This window comes from Cyprinus carpio, chromosome B1 (assembly GCF_018340385.1).
Source record: "Cyprinus carpio isolate SPL01 chromosome B1, ASM1834038v1, whole genome shotgun sequence".
In the NCBI taxonomy this organism is placed as follows: Eukaryota; Metazoa; Chordata; class Actinopteri; order Cypriniformes; family Cyprinidae; genus Cyprinus; species Cyprinus carpio.
Window position 1 is genome coordinate 19,414,966 of NC_056597.1, and position 12,829 is coordinate 19,427,794.

At 34.9% G+C, this 12,829-nt stretch overlaps 1 protein-coding gene and 1 pseudogene across 1 annotated transcript; one reads left to right on the forward strand and one right to left on the reverse strand.

The window, feature by feature from the left end:
- Positions 1–296: 296 nt before the first annotated feature.
- On the reverse strand, positions 297–5,386 carry LOC109073294 (annotated as a pseudogene).
- A 1,313-nt stretch (positions 5,387–6,699) lies between these two features.
- Positions 6,700–11,830, forward strand: ptcd1 (pentatricopeptide repeat domain 1). The gene is made up of 8 exons (XM_019089434.2): positions 6,700–7,290; positions 8,271–8,411; positions 8,522–8,740; positions 8,855–8,956; positions 9,722–10,426; positions 10,809–10,925; positions 11,049–11,231; positions 11,645–11,830. Exons 1-8 carry the CDS (start codon positions 6,841–6,843, stop codon positions 11,816–11,818), a joined length of 2,091 nt encoding a protein of 696 aa, XP_018944979.1. The 5' UTR covers positions 6,700–6,840; the 3' UTR covers positions 11,819–11,830.
- The last annotated feature ends 999 nt before the right edge of the window (positions 11,831–12,829 follow it).

Here is a 12,829-nt window from a genome sequence, read left to right on the forward strand (position 1 = left end):
TATTCATGGTGTCCCAAAATATCACAGCTGAGTACACTTAGATGATCTTACGTTTATCTTAAGAATTATTAAAGAATCATTTTTCAAACTTTTGTTTTTGAAAACCTAAATGCATTTGCACCTGATTGCTAAAAGAAACAAACAAAAAAAAAAAAAAAAACTTGATCATACACAGATTTTGTGATTTGGTACAGTAATAGTATCAAACAATCATACAGAAGTTCGAGCTTCTGTATGAAGAAATCACTGAATATTTCATTATGAAGTACTGAATTTAAATGGATTGAGATCTTGATCCTGAACTGGTCATGGACATATTGCAATTACTAAACAATCTGCTAACTTCAACAAAACAAGCATAGGAGTTCTTAACATGACAAGCTCCAATATTTATCTAGCTCCTTTTTGCTGGGGGCTCCACTACTCATCCCCAACACAAGCACTGCAGCTTCCCAGGCTGCTACAATAGTTGCTGTATTTGGCAAAGTTTGTAAGATCCATGGCATCAAATCTTAGACTCTTAGGGGCCATTTACACAGAACGTGTTTTTTCTATGTAAACTCCCTAGACTGATGTGTTTAAACCATTGCGCTCACATCTCTCATTTATCTGTTCTGTGTGAACTAAATCCTTCCACTTTAAGATTTACCAGCATCATGTCAAAATGGAAACAGTTGTCAATTTAACATGTCAGTCATACGACACCTTCCTGTGTGGCCGTACATTTAAACAAGACAGGAACAGTCATACATCGATTTTATTTAACAAGGTCTTGGTTAATACTCTAATGAGAATCTCATTTTATGAGCCAACATCCCTGATGAAGAAATCAGCATATGTATCTGCTCACCAGCATGTGTTGTGTTTTGGATGCTGATCCTCACAATGAAATTCTAATATGCTGGTGCCCCAAACTGGGATTAAACAGCAGACTTTCCTTGCACAAACCAGACCGGACCAGTATGCAAAACTGGTCTAGCTGGTGTTTTCAGCAGGGATAGACTCTACAAATGTTCTTTACTCTTACATTAACAACTATACAAAACAGTGTACCTGTGAGAGAGAGAGAGAGACGCTCAGTGGCCGGGCACATAGCTCTGTAATGTGAGTGTGTTGTTGAGTTTCAGCATGTGAGTAGAATGTGCCTGTGAGCTCAGGCTGTATGTTGAGTAAGACACCGCAGAGCCGAGCATCAGTCCCGCCATATATGATACAGTCATGGTGTTCCCTGTAAGAAAAAAAAAGTAGCAAAATACAAATCACAAGAAAATTGTAATACATCAGTTGCAATTGGAGAATTTAGTTTAGGTCTACTGCTTCCCAATTAGAAATAGTATAATAATGAGAAGCCTCCAACAATTTGCCAGAGATTTCGATATCTACTCAAGTACTCAAGCTATGCTATCCACATCAATTTTATCTCACTGTTTTTCTTTCAGTACTGGGAGTCAGGGGACTGTAAATAAATACATAAATAAATGTTATGTGTCAAGGAATTCTATTTTAAAATTACACTACGTGTAACTGCCCTCTATCAGCTGAAACGTAAAACTGTCAGTTGTTTGTGGAGGATGGGCTTCAGTGTGGATAAATCTGATGGTTTGAGATGTACACGTCTACCAATAGTTACAGGTAATCATCTTATCAGAGCGAATGTCACTAATGACTGCAAAACTCTCCCCTATGCAAATACATGTATAAATTAATAACCAAAAAAGATTAATAATTTAATAATATGTCTTGAGGCTACCACATCCCGGACCTCTTTATCTGCAGACCCGAGGTAAATACTCACGAATAACGACGGTATGCAATTTCCCTCTAGACTTAGATTTTCTATGTGGATGAATTCTGTAGAATTTAGTAGTCAACATTTCTAAAAACCTATACAGTATAGCTTTAGTCTGTTTAAAAACATTTCATATATTATGTATTGTATTAGCATTCTGTGCATTCTAGTGACAGAAAAATGTGTAAATTACCTGTTTTATATTGCCATATCACACATTTTTTAAATGTAGTAGTGGTTTAGGTTTTTTGGTGAGGAGGGATTTAAAATAAGAAATATCTAAAACCCCAAATAGCTGATTTACATTTTGTGGTGATTATGACAGAAAATATAAGCCAATTACTGAAAATGATTTAAAAACAAAAAAACTACAAAGCTCAGCAGAGCAATTGATGAGCTCATAACAGGTGAAATATGAAAAAAAGGACCTTTAGGAAATTGACTTTAAATTTGAATTTCTGACAGAGTTACAAAATATTAGGTATTTATTTCTGGTCTGAAGACAGGTGGTTTAAACTTTGAAGAATGAAATGGTGTATTTCTATTAAGAACATTCTAGTGATCATCTCTAACTAATTTAAGAGTGCTAAATTTGATGTTTTGAAACTCAAATCTAAAAATTTGAAACTAAACTCATTTGCTTACCTTCAGGCCACCAAAGATCTAACGATTTTGTTTCTTCATCAGAAAAATTGGAGTAATAGCATTACATCACTTGGATCAGTGAATCCTTTGCAGTGAATGGGTGCCGTCAGAATGAGTCCAAACAGCTGATAAAAACATCACAATAATCCACAAGTAATCTACAGTGAAAAAGTCCATCCACTGTTGTCCTATCACATCAAAATTCACTGATATATTTGATTAGAACTTTTTAGGACTGACTTTGCTTGTAAACGGTGCTTGAACTTTGCATTTTTCTCTCCTGATTCTTTTCACTGGAGAGAGCAATATTATAGAGGACTCAACAGTGTGACGTTAAAAATGTCTTAATGATTGATTTGTTTCTTACAAAAACACAGCTTTTGGCTTTACAAGACATTAATTGATGGCCTGGAGTGGTGTGGATTATCTTGTGATGTTTTTATATGCTGTTTGGACTCATTCTGATGGCACCCATTCACTGCAAAGGATTCACTGATCCAAGTGATGTAATGCTATATTACTCCAATTTTTCTGATGAAGAAACAAACTCATGTACACCTTGGATGGCCTGAGGGTACGTAAAAAAAAAAAAGTTATTTTGTTTTAAAATATACTTAAGAGTAAAATTTTTAATTTGACAGTAGTGACAAAGTGCACTTTTTAAAAGAGAACTTATGTGTGCTAAAAAAACATACTCAAAGTGTACTGAAGTGTACAATTAAGCACACTTCTTTATCACAAGGGTATGTCTATGACCTTGGATAGGTTTGTCACAGTGCATTGTAGGGTTGCCCTGTGTCAGAAGTGTGCATAGGTCCAAAAAAGCTATTTATGTAGGAAGCTTAATAAGTTTTGAAAAACAAATTACACCCATTTTGTTGCCATGGTTCACAGATAACTTTTCCTGCAATGTAAGAAGGAAAATAGTTAGCCACAGTCCCACAGAAACCTTTCAAAACCTGTTAGCAATATATGGATAAAGAACCCACACCCAAAAAGTCCGAAAAGTCAAGTGGAAAGCATCTGTTCTGATGAAGAAATAAACTCATCTACATCTTAGAGGTCCTGTGGATAAGTACATTTTTAGCAAACTTTAATTTTGGGTGAACTATTCCTTTATTATATTAATTACTATTACTAAATTACAGAAAATCTTCATTGCTAATGAAATAACAAAAAAATGCATTACAGTAATGAGAATGGGGTACAATAATGTGAAGTAAATATTATATTTATAGTAATATAATGGTTATAATTTCATTCATGTGGTGATGGAAGTTCAGCTCACTCTCTCCAGTCATCACCCCCTGTGTGTACCTCTTGGGCAGCATCCCAGTGTAACCATAGAAACTGGACTGCTGCACTGTAAAGGTCAAAAGGACAATGTTTACAGATCGCAAAAGCACAATGTAGGCATGAATAGGAGCATTATTGCTTGTATATATTCACCTGTGCATCCAAATGCAACAATGGCAATTGCAGCCAGAGTAAGAGCATAAAACTGCTGAGTGTCAAACAGCTCCAACCAGACGTCACATACACTCACAAACACCAAGGATCCTAATGCAAATAGATATTCTATTTATGCAACACAGGATATTTAGTGATTTTGCAATTGAATGATATATGTGCGCGTATATGTCAGGGGTGCCCAAACTCGGTCCTGGAGGCACGGTGTCCTGCAGAGTTTAGCTCCAACCCCAATTAGATACATCAATAGATCTGAACCAGCTAATCCAGCTCTTACTAGGCATACTAGAAACCTCCAGGCAGGTGTGTTGAGCCAGGTTGGAAATAAACTCTGCAGGACATCGGCCCTCCAGGACAGAGTTTGGGCACCTCTGGTATACATAGAAAATGGTGCGAAAGAGCTTGTGAATTTTATTATTATTTTGAGCCGGTTTTTGCGTGTTCTCACCCACACAGATGAGAGTGTTTAAGCTCAGTCTTTCCACGAGTGCGTTGTTTACAATGACAGCACTGAGAGCCACTAGAATATACGTCAAACTCATGTCAAACACAATAGAGGTGCCTGACAATGGAAGAGAAGTACTTAGAAGAACTTATCCACCTACAGCTCTGTGAATTTAATTTAGTCTTTCCTGTGATGTGCGACAGGTTGGTTGCATCACACCTGTGAATTTGCGGTGAAGGTAGTCCACATCGGTGATGAAACTATTGTATGGCAGCAGAAAGCCGACACCAGCCAACAGCATGGCAAAGTAGATGCCATGCAGTGATCATCAGGAATGGATTCCTCTGAGTCTGAAAACAAGACATGAGCTTATATGAATAGCAACCAGAATGACAGAAAATATGCAGCTAAGGCCTGTTACCTATAAATACAAATCAGCTCTTTTGTGTTGTGCATGATGGTGTCTTACACAAATGCAGGGTTATCCAAAATAGGATTTGCAAACGCCAGGGGTGTTGTAAGGAAACTGCATGGGGTTTGTGACTTGAAAAAAAAAGCAAATAATGCGAAGAATAAAATAAAATAAATTATTTTAAAATTCAAACAACTGAAATAAAAGTGACCAAAATGTTTTTAATATTTTTATTGTTTATTATAAATATTACAAACCAACATTGGAGAACCATGAATGTATGAGCTATTGAATAATTTAAATATTCACTTAAAATCTCAGAAAGAACTTCAATTACATAATTGATGTCAAAGGGGTTCGGCTGACAAACATTTTGGGAATCCTTGGGAATTGAATTTTGGGAAATTAAAGCATCATATCCACATGCTTATCAATGATAAGTGCAATTTAATGCATTATTACGTATGTGCAAGTTTGTTGTTGTACATATCTGTAACTCACCCTGAGCAGTGTGAGGTTTTATCTTACCTGTCTTCTCCTCGTCTGACAGCTGACTAAAGCTGAAATCCTTGATCACAGACTTCTCTCTACCCTGCCGATTCCTGCTCCACTCGTCGGAGTACATATCTGGAAAAAATGTCAGAATTCACACGTGAAACTTCATGCTGTCAAGAGACAGATTAATTCATTGGAGTTGTCATGTATGCTTATTACAGCTAATAATAATAAACATAAATAATCACATAATAAATTTGTGTGTATGTGTGAGTATAGATGCATGTATAGAGAGGACTTACAAATGTTTTTCTCTTACAGATCTAAATAATTCATTCATATTTCATATTGCACATAATGTACTGATGTCTAAATTCACTTGAATATTGATATTAAAAATACACCTAACCTGGGAAATATTAACTGGAGTAAAAAGTGTGACAACATGCCCCAGTATCTCCACAATGCTGTTTATAGACCTATGCTATGCTATGCAGGAAAATTCTGTTCTTTTGTTTTATGCAAATATTCTTATATTTCTTCCTACACCTGTTTTCATTTGAAGCATCTGGGCATGAATGTGTTGTTTCTCATTATTTCACATAATGCAGCAAAGTGTCTCCATTTATACATGTCTATAGCTGTGTTCGTGACATCTAAAAAGTATTTAAGGAAACTGTACCTGTACATGCAGATTATAAATAAAAAGTGTACTTGAACAGAATACACTTTCTTGACTTGTAATAATGTGGCATACATTTTTTTATTTGGAAGTACATTTTAATCATTATGTTTAAAAAAAGAATTTGTGGTTTAAAGCACTACACTTAAATTTGATGTCGAATAACATAATGCACATTTTAATTTGTTATCATTTTAACTGTAGGGTTATTTTAAATTTCTTTTCAAGTTAATATATTTTAAAGAAATTATTCTATTTTTATCGTCATCATTACAAAAATATTTAAATACATAACATGCAAGTTTCAATAAAAAATATGTTTAACATATTTTAATTTATAAATTATTGGCCTTTAATTTATAATTTATATTAATTTATATATAAGCAGTTTTAAAGGCATACTTAAGTGGGTCAGAAAAGCATTCTTACATTCAAATAATTGCATTTAATATAAATTTAAACTGCATTGTAAGTGAAGTTTGTTATTCCAAAACATAATTTCAATATTAGTCACTAGATGGCAGTTCTGTGATAGCGGTGACATTGCTGCAGCTTCTGCAGCGTCAAGAAGAACACGATAAGCCCTACTAATCGATCCCGCTCATATTTATTTTTATTTTTTTGTTTCGTTAGATAAAATTGAGAATTCAGTTTTGTTCAGCTAAGTTGTACGATTCGATAAAAATTATTAAATTAATTATAAAAACTTATATATTATTATATTGAATAGAGTAAATAAATAGCTCGATCATAATATTATCTATTAGTAATGTCTTTCGTTAAAGCATCATGGTGACTTCCAGTAGAAGCATCATGTGAGGCATTCTAGCGCCTGTTTCTACCGCGGTTTGTGTTTTGAAAGGGTGATATGAACGGACTGATTAGTTTTAAACTCAAGACTGATGGCCAAAATGTTGCGTTCTGCATTTCTGAGAGGTATTTTCACACGGAACTTTAGTGTTAATGCTATAAATGGCGCTGCCGCATCCTCAAATGCGCGCAGATCAGCTGTCTGTCCTTCTAAACTGCATCAAGGACCCTTGAGATTCTTTAGCGAATCAGCTACTTTAACACCTTCAAAGTGGACTGACAGCAACAATACCAAGTCAAACGCATCCGAGCATGTGCACGAGGAGGAAGATACAAGTGTTGTGTTTGGTGATTATTCCAGAAAGTTCTCCTCCAGACGAACCTTCCGCAAAACATCCCCAGAGCAGCAGCTGGATCTGAAAGACAGAGACGCGGGTGAAGATGATGCGCAGCTGGTGGAAAAGTTCAAGTCCAGAACGGGTCGGAAAAATACGACATACTGGTATTTCCTCCAGTGCAAACGGCTCATCAAAGAGGACAAAGTACGTTGTCAAAAATATCTGATTTAATAACATTTATCTTTTCTGTTGCAGTACAGTGACGCAGTGATGGTTTCAGACTTATATCCCCTGTGAAGAAGAAAAAAGCAGTGCACTTATTGTCTCCAGTGTAATTCAGTCTTAAAAGTATATTAAAACTGTATTTGCGGATAATATAATATTAATTAAAAGGCCACTTAAATGCACTTCAAGCGAGACAACACTTTTATAACTGTTTCTTGAAACTATTTAGTACACTTAAAAAGTTTGCATAATTTTGCAGTAATGTCAAATTACAAGTTTTAATTTAAATTATATTTAAAATAATTGTTTTAATAATCTTTCGTTGAGATTTAAAGTACACTTATTTTGATGGACTGACTTACATACTGATGTTATAATTTAACTGTAGTGTTTTATTCAGTGTTACATTTAAAGTTGATCTATTTTACTAAACCACAACTTTATCATTACAAATGTATAATTGCAAATATAATAAAATACACGATGTACAAATTTCAATACAAATAAATTTAAAGTACATCTTAGTTTACTATAAGTGCCTCTCAGTACATTTGGCAGTACACTTTAACCACACTCCAAAGATAATATAAATATATGTAATTACATATGCACTTAAGTCCTGCCTAAGTGGGTTGAAAAAAACCCACTTACGTTAATTTAATTGAATTTCAAATAAATTTAACTAGAATAAATTTTCACTTGATTTCAATGAACATGCAATTGTCAAAAAAAAAAAATCATATATTTAGTTTACACTTAAGTATATACTGTACACACTTGAGTATGCACAAAAGTGTATTATTTTAGTAATAAGTACTCTATTGTGCTATTTTTTTGTATACAAGTACCATATACAAGTGTGTGCATTTGCAAGTGTTTATCAAAATTTGTATCTCTGTTCCATATAAACCAATAGACATTTTAATTAATATATTTATTTATTTACTGTGTGCGTGTAGCTGGCCGAGGCATTGGTTCTCTTTGAGGCTGATATGCTCAAAGGTGAGAGGTTACAACCTGAGGAGTACAACTACACTGTGCTCATCGGCGCATGTGGACGTGTCGGCTACCTAAAGAAAGCCTTCCAGCTCTACAATAATGTAAGATGACAATGCATTTTCACTTGTCATTATTTATGTTAGGTGCTGCTAATGATGCATGAATGACACACTTGATCTTTAATTAACCCTGTTTGAATATTATCACTCAGATGAAGAAGCGAGGAATCGAGCCGTCTGATGCTACATACACTGCGCTGTTCAACGCTTGTGCGGAGTCTCCATGGAAACAGTCAGGGCTGGAACAGGCATTGAAGCTCAAGCAAGAGCTTCTCAAGAAGAACATCCCTCTCAGAGCCATTACCCAGCATGCTTTGCTCAAAACAGTTGCTCTTGCTGGAGATCTGAAGTCGTGCTTTCAAATTCTGCGGGTATTAACTAATGTCAAAATACCCAGTGATGTAATGTTTTATTATTTTTTAAAATTCTTTTTGCACTAACTACACAGCAACATCCTTTTGTTTTTTGTTTAAATGCATGTATAGGAGATGCTTCAAAATGGACAACCCATCACACAAGAGACATTTCATTATCTGCTGATGAGCTGTGTGAAGGACAAGCAGCATGGATTCAGACTGGCTTTACAGGTACTTAAACACCTTCTGACTACAAACACATATTAATAGTGATGCACCAACCTGAGTTCATTTAGCCGAAACTCAAACCTACAATAAAGTTTCAGTAAATCAATTTTGGTAATTCAACTCTTTATGTTGTTTTTCTAAGGCGCTAAATAAACCAGTTGTAGTGAAGTTCTTTGAGAGTCAATCAATATTTCAGCTGAACAAATTGCTACTCTTACATCATTTCTGGTGACATGCTAAGTAATATGGATATAAATTTCAGCAGTTGAAAATATTTGTCTGGATAAAAACAAATTCCATTTCAACTACAATTGGTATTTAATTATTTAATTTTCAGCCAAAATATTTTCAGGTGCCAAAATTTCTATCCATATTACTCACATGTACCATCTTACTTATTAGCACAGTTTTTAAGTTCTTAAAGGGATTGTTAACCCAAAAATGAAAGAATCTGCATGCTTGTTTGAGTTTCCGTGTTTAACAGATCAGTTCTCGAGACTTGGTTAAAATCTCTTGATTCATATGAATCCATGTAATGATGCCTTTATGTCTTTTTTGGATCTTTTAAATTTGGGTTACCTGGACTTTCAATGGAGAGAAAGGAACCTCTCAGCTTTCATCAAGAAAATATCTTAATTTTGTTTAGAAGATTAACATTATGGTTCTTATGTGTTTAGAATGGCATGAGGGTGAGGGAAATATGACACATTTTCATTTTTGGGTTAACAATCCTGTGAAGTACTTCTTTTTTTGTCATTTGTTCTGTAGGTGTGGCACCAGATGCTTAAGATTGGAATAAAACCAGACACTCAGAATTACAACATACTGCTGCGGGTGGCACGGGATTGTGGGATAGGTGATCCTGGTTTGGCTTCTGCGCTACTACTGAAGAGAACAGAGGAAGTGATCCCAAAACTCACAAGTGGAAGGAAAGGCCGTAGGATAAAAGTCAAAGAGGAGATGTCGTGTCAGCCCTTAGATATGGATGCATTTGAGAGTGAGCTGTTTGTAGACATGCCCACGCAGAGCCATGGACAAGCCAAAGAGACTGATTTCTGCCATCCAAAGGAAAAAGATCAGTGCAAAACAGACGCATCTCAAAATGAGACTCAAATGCTGGCTGTATCATCAAGTGGGTCTCTGACATGTCAATCACAAAGTTCCCGCCTCCCAAACCTTCTGGACCCCAGCTCTTGCCACGCAGGTGTGGTTGCCTTGGGACCTGTGAACAGTGCTTTGGATAGGCTTGCTCTGATTGGAAACCTTGAAGGTTTTTTAGAGAAAATGGCCAAAGATGGACTGGAGCCCAACATCAAAACCGTCACATTATTGGCTGATGTCATGGAACCCGGCAGCCAATCAGTGCAGAGTTTGATTAATGTGGCCAAAAAGAGTGCTGTCACGCTGGATGAGACATTCTTTAACATTATGATCAGAAGGGTGGCCAAAGCTGGAGACTTGGACGGGGCTAAGGTTAGAAATGCATTTAATCATCTGTTTATAAAGTTCCCGTTTGATTCTCATGGAATCTCTCTGGGGTTTCATCATATCTATTCGATAAAGAAAATCTGCATTTTAAGTATTAGTGATCACCAACAATGACAACAAAGAGCAGAGGCGCCATCATAGAGAAAAAGTGATTGTCTTTCTCAGTTAACATAGGATAGGGGATCAGCGGATATTAAACTGATTCATAAATTTGTACTCTAACAGCTTATGTTGCAATGAAATATAAGTGGTCAAAGCACCTGCCAAATGCATAAATGTAAATAATAAATAAATACAATTACAAAAGAGCCTGCCAAATGCATAAATGTAAATATGTGAAAAAAATAACTGATTTCTTTCTTTTTAGGCTGTAAAAGCCCTTATGGTTAACAAAGGGCTGATTGCAAATGCACAGATGTTCTGTAGTATTGCTCTGGCTTGCCGTAGACAAAAAGATGCAATGCAGTTGCTTACTGAAATGGAGGTATGAAATCCAATATCATCCTTTTATTATTCATTTTCACTATTAATATACCTAAGGTTTCCTCTTATTACAATTATTTCCAACTTTCTTCTAAATATTTTTAAATGTTATTTTTTCTTTCAGTCTTGTGGACTTGTGCCAAACACTCATGTTTACAGTGCCCTGATCAGCCAGGCAGTTAAGCGTTTGGACTATGCTTATCTGCATGAACTTCTTCAACACATGCACAAACTGCAAGTGCCGCCCAATGATGTCATCATCAGACAGCTGGAGTTTGCAACTCAGTATCCTCCTTCCTATGACAAGGTTAGAAACTGAAACTGAAAACATGAGAATCTCATATCAAGAAAGATGTAAGATTCAGGATTTGTATTTGTCACATACACAGTTATATACAGAATACAAAGTGAATATAACCCTGATCAGCTACTTCGGCTGTACAGTAAGTATAAATAGTAGCTAAAAACAGTAAGGTAAAAAGAAATAACGTAAGTGAAATATGATGAATATAACAATAAATTTTAATTAATTTATAAGGAGTATTAAGGAGTATAATTATTAAATTAAATTAGTATTTATTCACTTAATTTAAAAGCACATTTAGGTTCAGTAAAATCAAATGCATGTACTTTGTGAATGTTTTTCACGTTATTGTGCTATGAGGAGGATTGTAATGGACTACCATGAATTAATTATGTCTTCTATCTGTCATTCTTCAGTTAAAATCACGAAAAACATACCTGGACAAGATCGACGGCTTCCGTGGTTTTTACAAACAATGGCTGGAGTACATGCCTGGCCAGGAAACACCACACCCCTGGGAAAAATATCGATCCCCTAAACCAGAAACGGAACAAGATGGAGTCCCCTCACAAAATAAAATTTCTGAATAAATCAAATTCCTATATTTTGTACTAGTAAATTTGTATGACACAGTTTCTTAAGCTTAACTCTGAATTTCTGAGGCATATTTTGTATATGTATTGTAACAGTTGTTATATGTATATATATATATATATATATATATATATATATATATATATATATATATATATATATATATATATATATATATATATATGTTTGCATTTATTTTTGTGTTGTATTATTCTTAAAAAATTAAATTCCAAAATCAGTAATTGATAAAATGATACAAACCTTTATTTCAGATACTACCTAAATTTGTGAATTAGTAGGATAGTGGCCTCCTAACTTTGAAAGAAAGAAAGGAAACATTAGACATCAAGTCTATTATTTTATTTTATTGTCGTACTATTTTATCTGAATTACAATAAACATTTGTAGAAGAAGTTATTAGAAATAATGATATAAGACTGTGTAAGTAATTACTTCAAAACCAAATGTGTCTGTGGCCACTAAACAGAGACTGCAAGTCTATTTCTGTCTTAACAGTATCTGTAAACACAGGGGATTTCCATCGAACAGCAAATGATTACAACAAAGCAGTTTACTTATTTATTAAACTTCCATCAGAATGTATAACATATGTGTCCCATAGGGATGTTTGGTCCTCAGAAAAGACTGAATTAAAGGTTAAGGTAAAAAAAAAAAGACCACCTGGCGGGATTCCACAATTAGGATAAAAACAGGTGCAAGTGTTATTTAATTGTGGCCAGTAGGTGTGGTGAAACTAATAAGAAATTGCATGACCATTGGTCAACAGCTGAAGAATAATGTAAAATGACCCGACTCTTGAACTTCGTTCACAAGACAGCAGATTTTCCTCAGTACACTGTGACCCTGCATGTTTCACTTAAGCAGTTCTGTGAAAACAGTGAGAGCACAAGCTAGCACTTAATCACTTTGTGGTACAATTAAAAAATATTAATGTGATGTTTTGACATATGTTTTTAAAAATAGACTAGTTGGCAGTCCTCCATCCT